Source organism: Leptinotarsa decemlineata, unplaced genomic scaffold (genome assembly GCF_025532065.1).
Source record: "Leptinotarsa decemlineata unplaced genomic scaffold, Ldec_3_MD MMD2_tig00000218_RagTag_RagTag, whole genome shotgun sequence".
Taxonomy (NCBI): Eukaryota; Metazoa; Arthropoda; class Insecta; order Coleoptera; family Chrysomelidae; genus Leptinotarsa; species Leptinotarsa decemlineata.
In genome coordinates, this window is record NW_027412545.1 from 3,085,279 (window position 1) to 3,110,300 (window position 25,022).

General features: G+C 34.3%; 2 protein-coding genes and 1 pseudogene across 2 annotated transcripts in view; 1 reads left to right on the forward strand and 2 right to left on the reverse strand.

Moving 5' to 3' along the window:
* The window catches only part of LOC111510097 (uncharacterized), a 39,905-nt gene extending 36,248 nt beyond the window's left edge, over window positions 1–3,657 (reverse strand). The window contains exon 1 of the mRNA XM_023165957.2: window positions 3,424–3,657. Coding sequence (XP_023021725.2) covers window positions 3,424–3,481 — 58 coding nt within the window. The 5' untranslated portion in view covers window positions 3,482–3,657. The remainder of the gene's footprint in view (window positions 1–3,423) is intronic.
* Window positions 3,658–4,539: 882 nt separating this feature from the next.
* Window positions 4,540–6,896, forward strand: LOC111510096 (solute carrier family 25 member 35-like; annotated as a pseudogene).
* Window positions 6,897–12,004: 5,108 nt separating this feature from the next.
* The window catches only part of LOC111510099 (uncharacterized), a 43,784-nt gene continuing 30,766 nt past the window's right edge, over window positions 12,005–25,022 (reverse strand). The window contains exons 10-16 of the mRNA XM_074173267.1: window positions 23,722–24,274; window positions 20,638–21,096; window positions 20,361–20,584; window positions 18,231–18,352; window positions 17,163–17,460; window positions 12,880–12,996; window positions 12,005–12,231 (exon numbers count right to left, since the gene is read on the reverse strand). Of these exons, the coding sequence (XP_074029368.1) occupies window positions 12,085–12,231; window positions 12,880–12,996; window positions 17,163–17,460; window positions 18,231–18,352; window positions 20,361–20,584; window positions 20,638–21,096; window positions 23,722–24,274 (1,920 nt within the window). The 3' untranslated portion in view covers window positions 12,005–12,084. The remainder of the gene's footprint in view (window positions 12,232–12,879; window positions 12,997–17,162; window positions 17,461–18,230; window positions 18,353–20,360; window positions 20,585–20,637; window positions 21,097–23,721; window positions 24,275–25,022) is intronic.

Below are 25,022 nucleotides of genomic sequence, written 5' to 3' on the forward strand. Positions count from 1 at the left end.
TCTACACAGAAAGGTATGAAATGTCATGTACTCCCGAAACATAATAAAAATGTTCCATTTATTGACAATTGAACCTAATTTTGATACCATGCAAAGATTTGTTTGAGTGTTTTGGTTTCGTAATACCAGATACTTTGAGAATTATCTCGGATGCAATATAATATAGAACAATTTGTAAGTTGTGCCATGAAAGTAAAACCTCAGACTGAAGAAATTATCTGTGGTGGATGTGAAACAGTTCGTAAACATTGCGAAACCAACGGTAGATAAAGACTAGTTACATCGAAACGTCTGTGAAATTTTTATCATCTTCGTGACGTCATTCAACCGCCTATGGTCTAAGCAGAAACAAGCTGTTCCCTCTTTCTTTATCACCATTACCTACCAATAAAAATGCCCATAGACTTGATGACTCTTCAATAACATCTTTTTACAACATTTTATCAATCATTTATCTCAGAGTTTAATGCGTTTTTCATCCCAACAATCTTGTTTCCTTTATTATCCTTCATTATATATTATCTGTTGGAAGTTTGTATCATTTTTTTACTGAATTTGTTTTAAAACACGACGAGCTGTCTCTTTCTCTTTGTTGTATCACCTGCAGCTGAAGTCTTTCATTTTGTTTAGGTGTCCTACAAATTGATGTGAGTTACCCTGGAGAAATTTTTCAGATGGGTCGTTTATAAATGTTTTTCCGTGTGTATTGCTAGGTATATTTTCCCAGTATTTTTATATTTCTTATTGACCAATTTACTGATCTTGTTCCCTATCAGAGATTTCGGAACCTTCAAAACTGGATAAATAAGGTGATATGTTGATGATCTACTGACTGATTTCAGTGTAGTTCTGCTGCTGGATAAACGAAAAAAATCTGCAAAACTAACCTCTGTGAAGTATCTTGCATTAAAGTCTGTCGGATATAATGTCTAGCGGGATTCTATTAGTTGCGCACACAAATCTTCCTAATACAATACGTATTTGAACTTATGTTTAACCTCATGTAAACAGACATACCAAAATACATATTCTGAAAGAAATTGCAGATGGAAGTACTAGTATTGGCGGGTTGGCTGTCATTGTTCAACTTTCACTGCCTGAACCACTGTGCATGCTGTTTTTGGCGAGTGCATTGGTTGGGATGTGGGGGTTGAGCAAACCGGTCATCGGATGCCCGCTTCCACGTAGCCCCGCTGGATATGGCAATGACAGAATCACTTGTGGTTCTGTTATTCCCTAACTAAATGGCATTCCAACGATGGCTTAATCCTAAGGTGTGTATCCATGCCAAGAGGATGAATGACACTGAGCCTATCAGCTGTCTATACAGAACCTTCGAGGTAACGAGAGTCCTCTCGTCGTAGCATCGCCTTGTCACGGTAATGCGGGGCTCTGTCGTGATTGACCTTCCTTCCCTAGCTATTCGTGGGACTATCATGGACAGAGTAAACTTCAAAATTCTTTCTGATGCTGAGTCTACAGAGGAGATGGATGTCGAGCTTATGACTCCAACTGACCTCCCTGTAAATTTAGATCAGGAGCAAGAGCTTCTCAACTCTCCAACTCCTGATCCAATAACTGAACCTATAAAAAAGGTTTGGTGGTGCAGCCAGGAAACGACTGAGTCGTCTCCCCAAGAGCGGAGTACTTTACAAAACCGCCTTGCACCAAATTCTTGAGAGGCGTACGCAGAAACTGTCTCAGGTGGAGGAACAAACCTTCGATGAGCTGGTTAGCAAACGTTTGCGCTCAAGTGATGATTCACCAAAACCAGAGACGAAAAAGCCCTGCACGGTTGAATCTAAGGCATCGTCAGGTGTAACTGACGTGCAAAAACCCTCATATGGGAAGGTATCAAAGTGGGAATCTCACACTTTGACTATCCGACTATCTCACTAATGATGAAACAGCAGAGCATATACTTTGTGCCTGCCCCGCTGGGGACCAAATTAGGTTTTTAGAGTTCGGCAGAGCCGTACTCTTACCCTCTGACCTGGAAGACCACTCATCATACAAACTAATCGGCTTCGTTAAGAAGCCGGGTTTATTTGGTCGGGTGTGAATAGGTGTGAGCCACAATAAACCTTTGCGGGTTGCGGTGGAGCATTGAATAGACCCACTCACTTTGGACCTAACCTTACTCAACCTAACTAGTAAATACCTCATGTATAACCTGTACTGTCCAAAAAATAAAGTGAATGTTCAAATTTCGCGGCCTATGTACATTCAATTAGCGATTTTTATAAATTTGTGTTGGTACACTCGTCTCTAACATATGTTCACAGTTTCATCTATTTAGCATGTTCAATATGTGTGACTGATGACAAGTTTATTTTGTGGTAATTCATGACCACTTTAATGAAATGAATAAAAACACTATTGTCGAATTTCCTCTACTTAATTTTATTTATACGACCGGTTTCGGATTTAACCCCATTATCAAGTATAAAACTGAAATGTGAAATTTGAAAACTCGGTTATATCGAGAATTTTTAGGCAAGATAGAGGGACAGGTAGTTGAACAAACCAGGGTGCCAACTATAAAGTTCAACACTGAGGATTATAGGGGTTGTATAACGTATTAATTCAAGAGTGGAGACCTACATAAATCGAGTTGCATGTTTAGGGGTATATATTTGAGGTTTCTAATCGATTTGTTAATTTCCATGACTTTCAACAAATTATTTTTTTCCTTTATTACATATTTATAGGATTTTGAGGTTATCTTCACTTATCTTGTGTTTCGATTCATGAAAATGTTCATTCATTGTGGATTTTTGTCCAAACAGACTTGTTCACGGAATCTTACGTCAAAACCGTCGTATAAATAAAATTAACTAGTGAAAATGAGACCAAAGTGTTGATATTGTTCATATATTGAGACATAGGAAAACCCAAATCGATACAAATTCGAAGATGATTAGAAAGGAGGTGTGGCGATATTTCTCATCATCTGAATTTTTATATTCTTGTTCTATAACCAACCAACTTGTTCCAAATGATATGATTTACATTGAATGTGTGCTTCGAATTATAGAGCTCCACCATCAGATTAATAATCGAAGAATTGGAAAGACCGAATCTGAAATAAATCACATAAGCACTGGAATTTTGATGACTATTGAATTGAAGTCGTTTAGATAACTAACATCCATTGATTTGTCAGATTGGAAATGATTTCCGATATATCCAAGAGATAAAAAGTGAAGAATGATGGGAAGATGAAAAGTCTGTAAACAAAAGCGAATAGTTGTCACATTTTCTTTAACAGTACTTGAAATAACATGAAACAGCATTCAGTTAATTTGTAGTTATAACATGCTCTCTTTGAAATTTTTGACGAATTCTTAATGTCGCTGTTAACATAATTCGCATAGACAGAGTGAAAGGAAAAGTCGATCGGTCTAAAGAATTGCGACTTACCAGTAAATAATTGAAGAAACGCCAACACCATACAACTACAATAACAAATACTATGCATTTTAAATCGTGAAAAAGTTCACTTCAACATCACAATAGGTCTATCATTAAAATATGTTCATTTTATCCCCATAGGAGAATATAGTTGTCATCAGTTAGATGGAAAACTACAATTTCGAAACCATTTTCAGTACCGATATAAAGTCGAAATTCCCACTTCGAGTTTTACTGGTGGAAGAAAACAGTAGCGTACCTTGATATATTCTTAACACATTCGCATGGATCAGCACAAGTAATGTATATTGAAGTTTGCAGGATCGGAGTTTGAATTTTAATAGACCATCAAAATAACTTAACATACGTCTTATATTTCACATATATGCAAGATAAAATTATACCATATGGTCTTCATTTGTAGTAATTTATTACAAACTTGAATGACATTGTTTCAAAAAATTCTGAATTAATATGAATTATTTTTATAACAGCATCAATAGTGCCAATTATTTACGGTAAAAGAAGTAAATTTATAAATCGTTAACTTTGTACGTTAGGTCTTAGTTTGAAGTATCAACTGCTGGAAAAAATAATTCAGTTTTTTCTATGTGAAAAGAGATCTGAAGATTTTAAAGTTACATCACTCTTGCACATAAACGGTCTTTGTAATTCCGTTTCTTTCCTTCCGGAGATGATTTTACTTCCCTCCCCCCCACTAATTTCGAACATTTGCATCACTACCTGTATTGCTTCTCTTTGATTTCACGCCATGAACGTAGTCTCTGAAAATGTTCTGAACTCTGGTCAAAGCAGAAGAGTTCTCGGTTATTTTCACTAGGAACTGTGCACCACATACTAACTTTATATCGTTTGAATTGTCAGATGAATATTCTCTTTCTTACCAAAGTCAATAGGTTCACCTACAAAGATTGACACGCCGCATCTTTTCAGTATTAGATGTTATTTCCAACAGAGTGTTTCTAGTTTCTGAACAATGTCTTGAAAAATGATAACTTAAACTTCCTATGTTTTCATACTACTTGTGTTTGTAACCAACGTTCCTGCAGTTTCGTGCTATAAGGACATTTTCAAACGAATAAAAAAAAACTGAAATACCTAACAATGTACACGAACGTCCCCGTTTACCGATATAAACTTCAGGTAGTTCATAATAATGGTTTCAATGCAGAGAAAATCCAGCAGTCAGTCAGAAAACAAAGCCTCAAATTCACTAACAGATTAGTATACCTCCAGATTAAACAATCAGTAATCAAGAAATTTGTAACTCTACTATATTTAGGTGAAATAACAGAAACCATTTCGAGATTTTCCGGAAAAACAACGTGAAAGTGGCATTCAGGCCACGTGCCAGGTTACCTGATTTTCTTTTCGATGCCAAAGATAAAGTGGACAAGATGGGGGAATCTGGAGTTTATAAGTGACCGGAGTGTAATAGTGTTTATGTGAGACAATTTCAAAACGGTATGGTGAACATGAAAGGTTCTTCAGACTAGGTAAAAATTATTCAGCGGTTTCAAACCATTCCTTGGAATGCAATTACAAGTTCCCGAATCAAAACGATAGTGAAAGTTTGCACTAAGCAGGCAAGGGGTTGGAAATTCAATTATTTGGAATCCTTGAAAATTTATAAACGTAAGCATTGTGGATGTGACCTACTTAATTATCAAATTGACCTAGTCCACTCGCTAGCTATCAGATTAGCGTACCCACATTGTCATAGGTAAACAAAATTCAGATGATAAAGCCATTAAGATTCGTCTGTTATTACGGACATTTACTTATTATGCACTGTTTGGAACCTTTGGTGTAGTAATGAATATTACTGGAGTTTTTTCCCAACACCAAATCGTTATTTTTAACACCTCGACACGTGTTTCGATCACCAAGTGATCATCTTCAAAGAGGAAGTCAGTTTTGAACCCTTTTCCTTGTTTTTGTTTTTTTAATGGTCAGATTTATACGTATCATTTTCGGCAATACACAATTTTTGTTTGCATTTATGCAAATATTACGTATTTTGCTTTAAATAGGTGCGGTACCCCAAAAAATTTTCGCGCCTCCGGCAGGCTTTTCTGTGTATATAGTCTTTATGACTTCAGCCTCCCCCGTTCTCCAATGCACGAGCCGTCACAGGTTAATAACAAATAAAAGTGTAAAAAAATATAGAAAGTTTCAATTCTCTATTCTTCTTCATTTTCAAAGTTTGTGACATTCTGATGGTTTCCCAGAAAAAAACTGGTTGAGTAACAGGATCAACGTTTTCTTAAAAATAATTGTTTTTTTTTAGCGACGTTTCGAATTCAATTAAATTCTTTTTGAGGGCTCTAAAAGTAGTTTTTCCGTGTTGAGCCCTGATTGTTTTTTTTTTAAAAATTGATCCTGTTACCCAACCAACCTTTTTGCAGAAAAAATATTGAATCACTAAACTAGATAACATTCCAATGAATGCCTAGATTTTAATTTAGATCATATTATCGTAATTTACACTTTTCCTATAGGTGCTGTTTTCTCAAATAATTTATTATACGACTCCCGTGATGTTTTCTTATGACATTTATTGCAGATTGACGCAGGAAATATACAATACTTACAAGGAATGTTTACTCACATCGAATAAAAACTTTTAAAAAGTTTGATGACAATGGAAAGTTATTCACTTTTCAGAGTAATATACTCAAACCACGAACTAGAGCACTCTCCCGACGCGTTTCGCTAACGAAGTTAGCATCATCAGGAAGTTACTCACTCAGTCAATCGGTCACATTGCTGTAGTTCAATATTCAGCAACCCCATTGATGTCGTAAACACGCGAATGCCGCTACAGAGCGAACTTCGAGCAAAAGGTCAACATGATATTGTCTACAAAAACATTTTTCACGCTAGCTGGGTGATTGGTAAAAATGAAGGGATTGGACGTCTTCAGAAAGATCTCTTACTAGCCATGGCAATGCAATCTATAAGAAATTCTATAAGACTAGGGTCCTATCAATGGTTTAATCAAAAGGGTTATTTGACCAATGAGAAGGGGGAAAACAATTTTTCATAGAAGTGCCATAGCGAGTGCCTTTTGTGGAGCAGCTGGAGCATTCATGGGAAGCCCTTTATTTTTAGTAAAAGTTTGGCTCCCAAGTGGCCGACAATATATCAGTAGGCACACAACATGATCACGAAGGAGTATTTGCCATTTTCAAAACAATTTATTCAAAAGAAGGGATTGCTGGCTTATGGAGAGGATCCAATGCTACCATGGTGAGGGCAGTGGCAGGTTCATTTGCTCAGTTGACCTCTTTTGTTATTTCGAAGGACATACAGAGTATGACTTATTCAAAAGAATACCATTATTATCTTCCCTAATAGGAAGTTTCATAAGTAAATTATTCCAGTGCCTCATGTTACGAATATTTAGTTTTTCTTACTTATTTTCAATTAATTGCTTCAGTTTTAAGCTTAAATGTTGAGTCAAAAATAACTAACAACCAAAAGTCACTTTATTATTATCTTCTTCTCTTTTTTCATCTTTGTTAACACACTATTACCAACATAAATTTTTGTCTGGACATTGCCAACATAACAATATTTCAACATACTCCCTCAATGGACAGGGCAAAAATTAATTTTAGTGAGTGAATGTTAAAAGATTGAAGAATTCAAAAAAAACATGCCACAATATTTGGTTACGTGACACAACTTACACTTAGGCTAAGTTCAATAAGAACATAAGTCTTAGCACTTTGGTTTACAATATTATTTGGTTTATTTTAAGTACATACTTTTGAATTGAAGGGGTTATATTTTTAGGAGTGATTAATTTTTGGAAAAGTAAGTTTTTGGCTTTCTACTACTCCATCTTGATACAAAAAAAGGATGATGATGACATACATTTATTCTTGAGATATTCAAATTGAGGATTTTGCAGAGGCTTGGTCACGATATCCGAGATATTCTCTTTTGTTGGGAAATATTCAATCGAAAACAGTCCCTTCTTGTACTCATCTTTCACCAAATGATATTTGACATCAATGAAAATACACTTTCTTGTCAGTTGATTCGTTCTGATCATTTTGATACAGCTGGTATTATCAACAAATAGCTTGATAGAAATTCCAGTTGATACCATCTCTTCAAGTACAGTTTTGATAAATTTCATCTGTTGGCAGCATTGCGCTGTGACAATATCCTCAGCTTCTGTACAATGTTGAGCGACACAAATTTGTTTCTTAGATACCCATGCAATTGGGGCATTACCACATAGTATTATAATTCCAGAGGTACTTTTTCTATCAGCGACATCACCAGCATGATCAGCGTCACAGTACATTTGTAGAGTATATTTTTCACCCTTGTTTGAATACAAGAGACCATCTTCTTTTGATCCATTCAGATAACGCAAGGTTCTCTTCACATTCAAAATGTTTTGTTGCAAAGGATTTTTGCAGTGTCTACTAGCATAATTGACAGCATAGCAGATGATTTACAGCACATGATTTACATAATTTGCTTGATGGACAAGGATTCCTTCTTCAGTTTTCTTGATTTGCATACCCAGATAAATTTCAGGGTTTTCATTAACTTTGATTTCAAAAGTTTGCTTCAACTTATTCATGAGCTTCACAATTTCAGACTAATCACCAATCACAATACCATCATCCACATGAATACCAACAAATAATTTGTTTTTATTCGATTTAAACACACATTGATCAGTCTTCAGCTGGAAAAGCCCCTCTTTCTTGAGAAAATCAGTTAAACGTTTGAACCATTGTTGAGTTGCTTGCTTCAGACCATAAAGTGCCTTTTTCAACTTTTTTCCACCTGTTTCAAAATCTTCAGGCAAATGCATGTATATGACTTCTTGTAAATCACCATGCAGAAAAGCTGACTTTATGTCAAATGACGTCATTTCTAAATTTTCAGTTGCAGCGATAGCCAAAAGCATTCTGAGAGAGTTAGCATGTATGACCGAACTAAAAATGTCTTTGTAATCAAGTCCATTTTTCTACTGGCATCCTCTTGCAACGAGTCTTGCTTTGAAATGACAACTGTCTTTAATTTTAAATAGCCACCTACTAGTAACTATTTCTTTTCCTTTGGATTCCTGTGGATTTACAAGATCCCAGGTTTGGTTTCTTTTCAGACATTTTTTTTCTTCATTAATGGCATTCATCCATTCTGCACGATGGTCATTCTTCATACAGTCTTCATAGGTAATAGGAGATTCCTCAGCAAGCATTACATAATCTTCAAATCTTGCAGGAAGTCTTCTATTCCTTTGTGATCTTTGGTTTGGATTCAATATTTCAACATCATTTTCATTATTTTCATCTTCTGTATCTTGGTCTTCATTATCTTGATTTTCATCTTCTGTATTTTGGTCTTCATCTTGATTGTTATTTCCATTTTCTTTCAATAGGTTTTCTTCTTCATCAGCAAATACATATTGTATAGCATTTTCAATATTCAAATTTGGTTGATTTCCTTGTTTTTCATTTTGAGTATCAAAGAATATGACATCTTTGGATACATAGATTTTATATTGTTCTTCATCCCAAATTCTATATCCGTTGAGAACATATCCAACAAATATACCTTTCTTGCCTCTTTCGTGTAATTTATTCAAATTACTAAGGAACTAAAGTCCTTAGTACACTATAGCTCCAAACACTTGAACCATCTTGAGGTCTGGAACTGTATTGTACCATTTTTGATAAGCAATAGTAATATGTTATAATGACTTCAGAGGGTGTTCTATTTTGTAAATAGGCAGCTGTTTGCACAGCACTACCCCACATTTTATTTGGTAGTTTTGAGTCTTGCAACATAGCTCTTCTCATTTTATTTTGTAAGGTTAAATTCATCCTCTCAGCAGTGCCGTTCAATTGAGGAGTATGGGGGATTGTATAATTTTACTGAATCCCTTCACATTTACATCAAGCTTTAAAATTATTTGAGCGGTACTCACCACCATTATCCAATCTTAATTTTGATACTTTAAGATTATGATGATTTTCACTTTCGAATATATATTCCATGAAAAAAGTTTCTGCTTCTTTTTCACTTTCCAACAAGTAGACAGTAATATGATGTAAATAATCATCAATGCATGTCATAAAGTAATTCTTGCCGTCAAAGGTTGGGGGAGAGATTTTGCCACATAAATCAGTGTGAATAATTTGTAGACATCTTGTTGCTCTTTGTCTTTTGGTTTTGCAACAGAACAGCATATTAGCAACAGCACATATTTCACATATCACTTTATCTTCACATTTGGTTATATGTGCTGGCACTCCCTGACACAAAACAGGGATTTTTTTGAGATTTGAAAGATCAACATGACCCAATTTACGGTGCCATTCCATTATTTCATTTTCATTTGCAACATTGGCTTCTGCTTGTTTTCTTTGATTCTCAATAAACAATTCATTTTCTGTTTGTGTGCCTGTTATTACGATTTTATCATCTTTCAAAATATCTACTCCTCCTTTCTTGAATCTCACTTCTCCACCGTTATCAACTACACATGTTACAGATAGCAGGTTTTTGGTGAGATCAGGAACGTAGCACACATTTTTGAGTATCAGTTCTTCTGAATATACACTTCCACTAGCTGTAGATTTCATGGCAACACCTTTCTTTGCGCCAGATATGTTGGTAACAGTATTTACAATGTCACTCAAATTTTCTTTTGAATTTGTGAGATGAGTAGTGCAAGCACTATCTACACAATACACACATGAGTCATTGTTAACAGCTGCAATAGCAGTTTCAGTTGAACAGGCCATTTCTTCATTATTCAAACCAAGAGTGGTTTCAGTTAGGAAAGCCACTCTTTCATTGTTAGTTTTGCTTTGATCTTTGAAGAAGCAATCAGACTCAGAGTGGTTGGTTCGTTTACAGTAAGTACAAGGAGCAAAATACTGTTTCACCTTTGTCCTTTTCTTCAGACACTCTTCGTCACTGTGATTATTTTTTTACATTCCTTACACCATTTCTTCTTTGGACATTTTGGTTTAATGTGTCCTAGGTCACCGCACTTGTGACAAACAATCTTCCCCTGTTTATTAGGGTTTTTATTATTCTTATTCTTGATAGTAGCAAACGCTGCTTTAGAGTCATCTGTGGAACTCTGTTTCATCTTGTTTACATTTTCTTCTTCGGATATCAATCTTGGGATACATTTTCCAAAAGTTTTTTCAGCTTCAGGGGTTGATTCCCTGGTAGTTCTGAACACCGAGTAGTCATCAATGGGTAAGACAGCCAATACTTTGTCAATCTGCATGGTTTCGGAAATTTCTTCTTTCAATTCTTCAAGTCTGAATGTAATATTCTTCAGATGACTAATATTCTGCATGATGTCTTTGGATTTGTTATATACAAATGTGTGGTATTCCATCAGCAATTGTTGTTTTAGCTGACTACAGTCACGACGATATATTGATTGCAATGTGTCGTACATTTCTTTTGAGGTTTCACAAGTAAGGATGTGGGACTTCACTGTTTTATCAACAGTTCTGGAGATTAGGCTTTGTGCTCTTGCATCATTGTAGAGCCACTTTTTCTTCTTTGCTGCATCAGACTCCACTGCTGAAAGCTTTTCATCTCCACTCACAATCTTCCACAATTTCTTAGTCTTAAGTAAAAGCATAATATCAAAGTTCCAGTACCGATATGATTCAGCATTTGACAGTCATGGAAAATTGATGAGAGCAGCATCATCGTTGGACATCATCGTTTCTTTGTCACAATGGACCGCTTGGGTCGACGTATCAATAGGTGTCTTGTAATTCAGTTATCTTGAAGAATTCATAACAAACAGTGATATTTGGCATCACTGGGCCCATAACCTGTTACGAATATTTAGTTTTTCTTACTTATTTTCAATCAATTGCTTTAGTTTTAGGCTTAAATGTTGAGTCAAAAATAACTAACAACCAAAAGTCACTTTATTATTCTCTTCTTATTTTTTTCCATTTTTGTTTATACACTATTGCCAACATAAATTTTTGTCTGGAGTTGCCAACATAACAATATTTTAATACGTCATCATGAAATTTTTAGATTTAGTTTTAGTACGTCTTAATAACCAGGGTATAGACAGAAGTGGAAAAGGAATTCTTTACAAGAATATACCTGATGCATTTATTAAAATGATCAAAACAGAAGGACTGACAGGTTTCTTCAAAGGAGTAGGGGCTAATTATAGGAGACTTGCTCCTCATGGAGCACTGTGTTTAGGCTTCTGGAACATTTTGAGAGACCTTCAAGCAAAATACCTAGAAGAACAAAAATATAACGGCAAAAGTTACTCTTGAACATTTACAACCTCAAAAGCTTCTCTTGCAAATAATTGAGAATTATTCTCAAACCTGCCATTTTTATACTTTAGATAATAAAGTTCTGCTAATTACCTACGTTTGAGGTAGTCACTCCATAACATACAAATAGAAAAATCGTCTGGTGGATTTTGAAAAATCTGATACGTACACAGTAAAATAGAATATGTTTTCTACATGGCTCCAATCTGTTCGAACAGATTATATATAATCTGTTCGATTATATACAAAAAAAATCAGCACAAAATTAAAAATCATTTATTACGGTAAAACATTTTTAGATTGCTGCATAGGATTATTACATTAACTCATTCTATCAATTGTCGAAATTAACCTTATTTCCTAATCCTTCGTTGAGATATTTGAGCAAAACTTGTTTCGTACCACAAACACCATGAACGTCATCAGCATCCACGGGATAGACATTAACTCCAGTAAAACCTTTCGACTTAATGTAGTCACCCTGTCAAAAAAAATATCATTTCGAAAATGTAATATGACAATATTACTTTGTATCAGTATGATCTGGCTAAGTAGAATTAAAACCTATGGCATAAAATAAATCTGAAGAAAACACAAAGCAGAACAAAAACACTGTCTCATGACAGCATCTTCTGAGGATGCTAATTTGGCTAGCAAAACGCACGCCAGGAGATGTATCTGTCGACATTATCTTTTGATGATGCAAACTTGGTTAGCGAAACGCACGTCTAGAGACACTCTTTCTGTTCTGGTTTGGAGAAAGTTTCTTTAGATTCGGTATATAATGATATGCTCACCTGAATATCACTGGAGTTTGTTTCCCATCACCAAACCGTTATTTCAACACCTCGACACGTGTTTCGATTACCAAGTGATCATCTTCGAAAGGAAGATTAAACTTCTTCTTGAAGATGATCACTTGGTGATCGAAGCAACTGTCGAGGTGTTAAAATAACGGTTTGGTGTTGGGAAACAAACTAGAGTAATATTCATTACTATACCAAAGGTTCCAAACAGTGTATCACAAATATACTCTCCTGTTGAAAGTGAAGTTCAAAGGAAATTAACGGATAATATCGCTATAAACAATTCAAAATTGATTTACAATAATGACACTTCATATATTCACCTTGATTGAAACAGCTTCCTTTGAATTATATGCAAACCATTTATCATCTTTATATCTGTACGGCGATTTCTGGTCATCATCCCACACTTCGGTATAGTTTCCGTAATTTGAACAAATCTGAAATAAGGTGAAGAATTAGTCAAAAGTTGTTATACCTGAGAAGTTTCAAAGAAGGAATATATCATGGGTTATATTTCGAGAGCGAGTGCACCAAGTTTAATCGGATTAGTTCATTCAAACCGATAAAATGATAAAAACATTGAACGACAGGCCACCAAAATAAAGTGTAAAAGCGATATAACACTTCTTTCCAACAGCGATGAAACTCATAGTCATGAAATCAACATCTAGGTGTCATTATTAATTATACGTGACTCCCAGGGCCTAGTTACCTTATGCGTAACTAGGCTCCGGGAGTCAATCATTGTCATTATCCCAATCAAATTGAACCAATGGAATGAAACATTCAAATATGATTGACGAAATAGTGTAAGTGATTCCACAGAAATTCACAGGTTTAATATAATGATATAATGACTATGACACCTAATCTAACTCTACTGAGACAACTCAAATGAATACGTAAATCAAATGAAACTCGTCAATACATAAACATATACATGAGACCGAAACGAATTGCCACACTTCACTGATTTACTAAACTACACGAAAATAACGCAACAATCCTTTATTTGAAACCTCACCTTGAATACCAACAATTCATATATGAATCCAGAAATCTCAAGATAATAAGACATTTTGAATTTCAATGAAATCGAAACGAATACGCGACGTACTAATTCTGCATCTAGTTGCGTCAAGTGGGTTGGGTGCTAGATCTGCGGTGTCAAGCTAGATTTCAACAACGAAATTATATTGTTGAAAAATACGAGTTCAGTAACTTTTTCTACTCATTTCATATATTTGAACGATGTGTCTATAATAATTGTATTTGGACTCGAGGTTTTGTTATATCGTTTGCTCTCGTGATACTGTTAAATAACAGAGTTAAAAAATAAAAAATTTACCTATGATATTTTCAGATCTCATGGTATTATTTTCGAAGAAATGGGTCTAAATCCATAATTTTCGACATTTGGCTAAACGCATGACCAAATGTATAATAATTTGATTAATAATAATAATAAAAAATTTTATTTTATTTATAATATACAATTTCAAATAACCTATTACTAATACCTCACTGAGAAAAAAAAATTAAATAAACAAGACACCACGGAAGAAACTTCAAAAGTTTTCTTGTGTGTGGTATAGCCAACCTATTGAAAATGGAATTATGATGTAAACATAAAACAAAGTATAATATTAAATGAACTCGTGCAGGGACAGTTGAATAGAGGAAAGAAAAAAAATAGACAAATAACATTTGGCGGAAAAATTCAAACTGTCAAGTTTTAAAATAATTGGCAAGTTAACAGGCAAGTGTAGCTGGTTCAATTTTACTGGTTGATGGTTCCACGGAATACATCATCATTACGGTTTCTCAACCAGTTTTCCATCTGTTTTATGAATTTATTTTTATTTCTTATAGTTTTTATCCCATCCGGTACAGAATCCCAAATGTTCGCACCTATGTAGGTGTAGTGTAGGTGCGCCTATGTAGGTGCCTTTGACCGACTAACTTTTTACATCTTGGTACCAAGGCGGTATGTTCTTTGTTCCTAGTACTATATGGGTGTTGAAGTTTGTTCAGTGATATTTTGCCCTCATGAATTTTGGAAGTGATTTTCAAGTAAAATAAGTATCTGATATGAAAAACCCCACTCCCTATAAACAAATTTCTACTGGAATAAGTCCTTTTCTTACCATCAGGGCTATTCAAATTCGTTTCTGTACATGGGGATCTCGTAAACGATAAGAGATAGAGTATCGGTTGGATTATGACAAAGTTGCGTTTTTTAGAGACCTATTGAATGATGTGAAGAAATCGAATATAGCTCTTTTGGTTCTGGAGATATACAGGAAAAACAACAAATCTCAAATTATTTTTTGCCTATATCTTCTTTATTCGCAGACATATTGAAAATCTTTCCACATTTTGCTCTAGGCACTTGATGTGGGCTCTCAGAATATATCCATGAATCTTTCATGCAGGGTGTCATCTGACTTGGGCCACCCCCATCTTACAATTTTCAAATACGGACCTGTATTTTTTGTTGTAGTTTTTGAATCGTAGACATTCACTTCATACTGAGAAATTAAATTAAATTTTATATTTCGGGATTTTTCGGTAATATTCGATTATAATTGTGTGAATTATTCCCTTTCAAATTACGGCCCTGGAAATTGGTTGACTGAGTTAAATAAACACATAATTGCAACTTTTACGTCTCTATATGTACCGTAGAGTTTTTAGAAAGTTTTTTTTTCATTTTTAGGTACCTATTCATATTTTTTCCATTGCTCTGAGCGTTTTCTACAATGAACTTCGAATAAGAAAACTTTTTATGATTATCTGAAACATATCTACAACAAAAATATATTATATGTGTTTTGATGAGCAGAAAAAAAATGGTAGCAATAATAACATCCGAAACGAACACTATAATTATAATGAAAATTGAAAAGAAGTAAAAAAATTAATTGTGCAATAAATGTTCGAATTAGAGTCCTTCCATTTCGAGACAAATAATGGGACAATAAGATGGTTTGCAAGATCACCAGATCTTACTATTTTGGATTTACGCTGGCAGAGAGATAGAAAATATGGAAGACTCGAGATTGAGGATTTTGAATGATTTCGCAACAATGCAGCAGATAAGTGTATCAAGGGCAATAAATAATATGAAAAATCGAGTTTAAAAATGTCTCGAAATGGAAGGACTCCAATTCAAACATTCATTGCGCCAATAATTTTTTTGGGTACCTGTATAAATTACTTCATTTCAATTTTCATTACAATTATAGTGTTCATTTCGGATGTTATTATTGCTATCATTTCTTTTTCTGCTCATTAAAACACATACAATATATTTTTGATGTAGATATGTTTCAAATAATCATAAAAGGTTTTATTATTCGAAGTTCATTGTAGAAAACACTCAGAGCAATGGAAAAAATATGAATAGGTACCTAAAAATAAAAAAAAACTCTCGAAAAACTCTACAATACATAGGAAGACGTGAAAGCTGCTATTATGTTTGTATTCAACTCAGTCAACCAATTTTCGGGGCCGTAATTTGAAAGGGAATGATTGACACAATTATAATCGAATATTTCAGAAACATCACGAAATATAAAATTGAATTTGATTTCTCAGTATGAAGTGAACGTCTACGATCCAAAAACTACAACAAAAATACAGGTCCATATTTAAAAATTTAAAGATGAGGGTGGCCCAAGTCAGATGACACCCTGTATAAAAGATTCATGGATATATTCTGAGAGCCCACATCAAGTGCCAAGAGCAAAATGTGGATAGATTTTCAATATGTCTGCGAATGAAGAATATAGGCAAAAAAATATTTTGGGATTTTTTGGTTTCTCCTGTATATCTCCAGAACCAAAAAAAGCTATATTCGATTTCTTTACATCATTGAATAGGTATCTAAAATACACAACTTTGCCACAATTTACCTGATACTCTATCTCTTATCTTTTACGAGATCCCCATGTACAGAAACGAATTTGGATATCCCTGTATAATTTTCAAGATATGTTTTTGTATTAAGTTCCGACTTTTCAAGTGTTTATCATTCACACCGCCCCATGCTATAATTCCATAATTAAGTTGTGATTGTACTAATCCCTAGTAGATTGTTTTTAAGTGGGGGATTGCGAAAATTAAATCCCAAAACCGTGGGTCGAAGGGTTAGACACATTTTGATGAAGTTTGTTGTAAGAGATATATATGTTGACATTTTTTCCGAAAGGAAACGATAATATAAATCCGAAAAACCCGAAGAGAACAAAACTCGTGTTGAAAGGCCATGGTTAAATGGCATATCTACCAAACGTTTCGTCCGCTCCTGCGATATACATCTTCAGTGGCATATGCGTTCACACTGCGAGGACGAAGGTAGTATCGGGAAGTCTCAACAATGACTGACTGACCAAAAAAGTTAGTTTGAAAATTCAAATTTTACGAGTTAAATAAAATGGGAACACCGATTTATGTTCATTTCAATCAGTAAACTAGGTCCAGTGCATATAATCAATAGTAATATCGATAAATTATCGACAATAAAAGTATTTATAACTTATTTGATATCATATATTTTTTTGGAAATGTCGAACATATTTCTGCATAATTCAATTCTTACCTCAGAATATTTCAACCAACCATCTTCCCCTGGTCCGTTTCCCGCTACTAGAGAATATATTGAATGTTGATTTTTGTCCTTGAGCGTGAACGATCTACCATAAAAGGCAACGCTCAAAACCAATTTGTTTTTGTTGAGGCCAGCTTTCATCCAATTATTAGCAACCGCGTTCATGTTGAGATGCTCTTTTTCCCATTCGAATTCTTTCGAGGAGGGATACAGAGCATTGTGATTTCCACTGTAGGTACTCCATGATCCGTACATATCGTAGGATTTCACTGTGACCCAATCTAGAACCCTGAAATAATGATTTCAGAAAATATTATTCGAGTTGAAAATTATGAAATGGTAAATTTTTCTGTTCAAATAAAACAATGAGATTCTGGAGTTCAACGAATTGACAGGTTCGATATTGTTTTACCATAAGCTGAAGTCCCTGTTAGGGGACCACTCACAATGTTCTTAAATTGAATGATGGTCGCCTTCATTTTCATTATTTCCAAGTAGTAACATCAAATCATCTATTTTTTTATTATTATAACATTTTATTTTTATGAATCACAAATTTTGTTACCACGTCAAAACTAATGACATCAATAGTTACATGCTGATCCAAATTAAGCACCATTGATTACTTGTCATCTTGAACTGACAAATGTATGTCCATGAAGATGTAATTTAGTCACGCATTGCTGATATCGAATGCAATAAAATTTCAGTTATAAAAGCATACAACAACATTTTTTTGAAGTTGAAAATGACGGAGTATGATAATCAATTGTGTTTCCACTGAATCACAATTGAACTCGCTAGCGACAAACAGCGAGTCAACGCTTCTTGGTGCATTAAATTGAACCGTATCGCGCTGAGCTAGGCCGTCCCGCGCCTCTCTGTTCGAGTGCAGTGATGCTTAAATAAGAATCGGTTAAAAATGCAAATATTCGAAATGTCAGGAGATATTTAACAATTGACAGTGTTAATATGAGTTACACTTTAGCATTTCTCTGTTTCACGTTAACATTTCTGTTCATAAGTGTACTTGTCAAACTACTTAAATACAATACTTACTCATTCATTTTTGAGGCATCATAACCGGTGTCTTCTGGATCGGCTCGAACAGATGAACTGAGTAACCAACCTTCCTTGTCGAAGGCCTCCTTGACTTTTCGAAGAAAAGTTATATAATTCTCCTGAAAAAAAATATCAATTTTATCCTATTGAACAGCATGTTTCATAACACTATTTCATGAAGAGCTTATTTATTAAAAATTCGAAATGTTTTGGGGTCCACTGAAAAGTTAATTCACATAATGGCATAGATATTCTTTGCAGAATTTATTCGAAAGGATCACAGAGTGGGCTACATCTAGGTTTAAATATTTGAACGATAAACTCAAGAAAACATTCTATATTGTCGTAAGGAACCGTAGTCAAAAACATTTTTCTATTGTAATATTCATTTTTTACAAATGTAAAAGTAAGATCTTCATAATGATAGGTGAATCAAAAAAGTGTTGATCAGTGAGCCAGTATGATAATCATATTTTAGAAAATGTGTCCATTTTGATTATTCCTCAAGATCCAGAACTGATAAAAAAATGAAAGAATATACCCAGAATTGGTAAACTATCCATCAAATTCATGTGTTTATAGTGAACATTTTGATAAAGCTGATGTACTATGTAAGTACATGAAGTACTGTATACATATACTAAAGAGAGGGAACTTTGAAGATCGACCCTGGAAACTGAGTCCACTATCGATCTTCCAAATAACGCACCATTTTTGCTAAAAAAAACTAAGTACTACCAGAACAGGTAATTTGAGAGAAATTACTTATAAATTTCAATACTAAATGATATTATGACATTTTCCCCTGCTTTCCTCAAGTTTTGCAACGCAGTCTTGCGGCAATAGTCTACTCGAATGTGACGCATCCATTAAGTTGTCGATTAGTTCGAATAGAACTATATTGGATTTAATTTACATTGTTTTGATGTCTCTTGACACGATTTAAAATTCAAAATGAAACTTTGAGTAATGCAAAAATAATTATATTTTTTTAATAAAGCCTAATTTTGCGATAACTGAGTCTGGATAGTCTGCTGTTCAAGTATTGATAGTTCCACAGAAAAATGTGAAGTAACAAGTCAAATATTTCATAGGACTCCATGAAAACTTCAAGAGAAATTCTATGAATTGGGATTCAATATTCCATTCAGAAATTTCCATCAACTTAGAGTTCTGAAATTTATCCAGTTCTTAGATTTGAATAGCTACTGTGTGGTATGAATAAAAAGAGGGATTGCCTTTTCCTTGCAAAATATGAAAGGGTATCTTTGATTTAAGTGAATATTCCTTATAAAAGAGAGTAACAGAAGTTGAAGGAAAAGTACAATGCTAATGAATCAAAGCGAGCAGTTTTTTTTGAAAAGATTATTTTTTTACAAAAATGAAAGGTTACTCCAAACCTTCCTCACGAATTGAGCATTCAGTTTTCTGCCCAAAATGGTTTAAAGTCTGCAGGTATTTGCTTTTAGTGTGGCAAATTTACTTTGGAATAGAATGATTTCATGTCAAAAAGTGGAGCATCATAAACCTCGTCAATTATCACAAACCAGTGATTTCGAAAGTTTATTTTGGTTATGAAAAAAATGTGATGTCTTTGACAGAAATGAGGAACTTCGTAGCAGATCTATGATATAGTTGATGTTTGGCTTATCCAGGATTTCAAAAAGGTATGGGAGAGGTCTTGAGTGTCGAACAATCTACTGCAGTGTAAGGCAGGAGGCAAAACTGGAAAAAAAGTGATGTGGTAGAAAAAATTTGAATTTCCAACGGCCATCGGATCAATCGACTGTATCCATGTTTGGATTGAGAAATTTGGATCGTGAAGTCAAAAAATATTCATATACTGACAAGTAGTTTGAAAATGTTAACACTAAATGGTCTGGATAGTTGCATGACTTCAGAATTCAAAAATTCTATTTTACGTGAGATTATGATAGGTAAGGAATATAACCTTGATAGATGACATCATTTGATAATACGACTGCTTGTACCATGTATCAAAAGGTTTTTTTTACGACAAGGAAACGCTCATTCATATGTTTTGGAGATAATATCCATTTATCTCTTTCCTTTTCAGGATTTTTTGATTTATCTCTTAATAATTATCAGGTATATTTGAATAGTTACCTTATCTGCTTTTTCCGGGTAGAACCAATCTATGTCCAAACCATCAAAATCGTAAGTCTTCATGAAATGACTCGCACTTTTTATAAATGCAGCAGTTTTTTCCGCATCTGCTGCCAGTCCTGAGAACAATGTAGCATTACTTGCTCCAGATCCACCAATTGATAACATAACCTTCAATTTTCTATTTTTCTTCTTCAGATCAACAACTCTAGGGAACAAACGAACTGAAAAAAGTTAATATACAATTCTGGGTTTCCTCAGGCGAAAGCTTTATTACCATCAAGAGTGGGATCACCGTTGCGGAGTTCTCCTTTTTCATTAATTCCTACATAGGTATAAACGAAATGGGTGCAAAGACTAGGATCGAAGTCTTCTGGCTTAACTCCATGATAGAATCTCCAACTGGCATAAGTACAGATAACTTTAATTCCCGATGTTTGTTGAACAGTATCGCTGCTGGATTCTGTTACTGATCCTTCCGTAGAAAATTCATTTTTATTAACTACATCAACATGAGGTGAACCTTGATTTCGAGTACACTGGGGTCGATTTCTACCCCAGGAACCACTTGAGCAAGAAGCAGTACCCGATCTGGCTCCATGTGCTACATATCCTGTGGGGCACGTAAAAGTCATAGTACTGCCATCAACAGCATCTTCACAATCGATAGTTATATTTTGTTTATTTCTGCATTTTGAAATAGTTGCAGGTGGAAAGTTTATTGGAGGACACAATACTGAAAATCAATCAGTAAGTTGAATATATATATATATATATATATATATATATATATATATATATATATATATATATATATATATATATATATATATATGTATTTTTTTTTGATTGATGCAACTAATTTTTCTTTATTTTGAATATTTCAATATTAAATTCTACAAAAAGGATTTGAAGCTTTATATCTTCTATTAATTATCTGCTAGCGCTTTCGACAGTTGGTAGTACTGTCATATTCTGGCACTCCTCAAATTGAACTGGTCATCCTGTTGTCTGTCTCTTCATACGGTCAGAACGTCTTAACTCAGGTATTTCAGGTACTTTAGGTAAATTTGCCTGTATTTGTTCTGCATCAGGTACTCTTCTTCGTGTTAGATCTTCTCTAGGAATGTGTATGGTTTTGTTTAATATATTGAATGTGAGATCTTGTTGTGTTTTGATTTGTACTTGTTCCTCGATAAGTGATTTATGACTGTTGAATTTATGGATGTTCAAGTTTTCCCAAATGTCCATGCGGTTTCCCTTGTTGATTTGTTTTATTAGTTTTATATTCTCTGGTGGGGGGAAATTATGTTTGTTTTGTATGGCGTGTGTTGCAAGGTTTGATTTATATACTGTTGGATTTATGTATGCCTTTTTGTGCTCATTGTACCTTTGGATCAGTTTTTTCTTAGTTTGGCCGATATAGAATTTGTTGCAGTCCGAACATTGTATACTGTATATCCCGTTCTGTATATACTATATATGTGTTCTTCGAACACGAAGATAACACAAAAAATAAACAACTATAAAAAAGAAGAAGAAAAAGATCAAAACGGGATATACAGTATACAATACCTGAGTTAAGAAGATATAAAGCTTCAAATCTTTTTTTGTACAATTTAATATTGAAATATATATGTATATATATATATATATATATATATATATATATATATATATATATATATATATATATATATATATATATATATATATATAAATTTTATTGTCCCCTCTTCAGGAACTCCTTAGTACAATGAGAAATGGTAGAATAACAATTGCGAAGTAGGTTAGGTTAGGTCCAAATTGAGTTGGTTTAATCAACCCTCCACCGCAACCCGCAAGGTTTTATTGCAAAGTAAGTGAAATCGTCATGAAACTTATGTTTTTCTTGATACAAATCAAATAGATATGAGAATACTTGAAGAATTTAGAAATAACAGTACATGACGATGATAATTATTCTAATTATATTGAAGTAAGTACTGTTATTTCCATGTGTTTTAATTTTATAAGTGATCTTATATCCATTTGATTCAATAATTTATCAAGGAAAATATAAGTTCCATTGTTTTGTATTTGCTATTTTGTCATATCTCATTGTAGTATAGAGTTGTTGAAGAAGAGCCAATAAAGTCTCGAATGCTTGAACAGAGTTCTCATTTTTCTTGTTTCCCACTGCAATACCTGCCCTAATCATTTACTGCTTCTTAACTTACCCACTAATCTTACACTAATTTATTAACAAACAACAAAAATATTTCTGACTTGAATGGAAAATAAATCATCATATAATATGTATTAGAAGAATTCTGTAACCAGTGATTGAAATGTCAATAATATTCACAAACTGGAAATAAAAAATGAGGCAAATGAAGGGAAATGATGGTGAAAAGAATATCATAACCCATTTTTCCGCTTGATTGAACGCTGTCACACGTTGCATATCTTTGAAAGTATGCAGCTTCTTTGGATTTCAGTGAACCAGACATACTTCCTATGGAATCTATTTTGACAACTTAATTTTGAACTGAGATGAAAAGGCTCTGCTTCTTCTATTTTGTTGGTTTCTCTTTGCTGAGCGTTTTTGTTCTGTTTGTCGATTGGAACAATAAACGGTATCCAAATTCAATCGATATAGGATTTCTGCGAATCTGGTGACTTGGTTGTGTGAAGATAAAGTAGGTTATAATGTTGTACATAAGATTCTTCATATCCTGTCTGACTGACTTCCAACACTTTTTGCCATTTTTTCAACAGACAGGTTCTATTTGCTTCTTTTTTCTTGGTGTATTTTTGCCAATATTTGTTCCGGCAGGTTTTAAGAGAGTTCGCGGAGAATCTTTCTCACAGTTCCCAATGAGACTGAGCGGACATGATTATATCAATCACAAAATGATTCCATCTACTTGTGATTGACTGTTTGGAACCGTTGGTGTAGTAATGAATATTACTGCAGTTTTATCCCAACACCAAACCATTAATTTCAACACCTCGACACGTGGTTTGATCACCAAGTGATCATCTTCAAGAGAAAGTTTAATCATTCTCTCAATAATTTGCATGATTCTATCTGATGATGTGGTGAAGCATCCGGAAACAATTGATTAAAAATGCAATAAAACTGGATTCCCACACTGTGTCAGTGTGGATTGAAATTTATTTTGCTCATATTCTATCAGATTACTGTGTGAATATTTTTTTATAAATGGGCAGTTATCAGCAGTTGTTGAGTTCTTATTCCATAATCAATATATTTAATTAAATAAAACATTTTGGAAAAAATATAATCCATTACAGGATCCACATTAGTCATTATACAATCTCTTGAAGTATTCAAAAACTTTTCATGATCACTTACATTCGCAAGTAGGAGGTACTAATGACGGCCCACAGAAAAATTTTGAATTGATAGTGGACAATCTGTATCCTTTCCTGCAAGAAAATATCAAAACGGCTGTGGAAGAAACAATGTCTCCGGGTAATCTTTCTTGACCAACCTCCAGCTCCCACTTTCCATCTCTGGGAAAAGCGGGAAGTATACAGTCTTCTACATAATTTGCTGTACTCTTTTTATCCAACCACTCATAATAGTGGGCCACTTTGGTGAAAAGTGCATTGTCTTGGTTGTTACAGAAGCCGTTAACAATCTTAGGTGAGATGCTCACAACACCATGGACGTAAAATCTGTTATCTTCAGGGTTACGAAATACCAAGCCGCTTCCACTGTCTCCTGGACAGACGCTTTTGTTCTGCTTGTAAAATCCAGCACACATTTTGTCATCGAAATTGTATCTATCGGACCATTCATTGGGAAGCTCTTGTGTGCAAATTATCTTTTCTTTGTAAGGTATTCTTATAGTTCTCAACGTGTCAGATGGCTTGCCGGTCTCCGTAACACCCCAACCAGCCAACTGAAATAGAAATAATTCAGTGTTATTGTCAAAGATGGTGTTCGAATATTGGGTATATTTGCGGCGGTGCCTGTGTGCCATATAATATAATCAATGTTCACCTATAACAAGGGAAGAAATAATATTATTTGTTATAGTTGTGTATCTGCGGAGATACTTTTCAGTTTCAATGTTGAAAATCACTTTCCCAATCAATCAAAAATAGTCGGCTGTTCTGCAGGCTAGACTTACATTTATTAAACTTGTTCACTTTCTGTCTCACCTGAATTCAAAATTGTAATATAGTTAGTTTTCTGCCCCTCGTATATCACGGCGAGTGTCGAGCCGGGAGAAGGGGAATGGACAGAATATATTCTGATTTGGGAAGTAAAAGTGTGTTTGACTCTAAACCTTTCCCGATCAGAGATTGGAGTATTGAGGGAATAACGAGAGAACTTTACAAAAATGCTCCACGATGATATACTTGACCTGCTCTTTGCCCACCTGTATCCACTAGGATAGCACCGAGTTGATTCTACCAAGTTTGATTTCTATAGGAAAACAGATCATAGTTGATTTGTGTTGCAGTCGATTGTGTGTTTCAGCTGAACTATTTCACTTAGCACCAAAGTAAAAAAAAAATTCAATTACTTCTAACTAACCCTCAGTGCCAAGGCAGCAGACTCAAATCGACCAAATCTCGTGATCATTTCCACAGTAATTAGAAAGAACTGAACATTTTGAAACTCAAATCGAAAACGCAGAATTT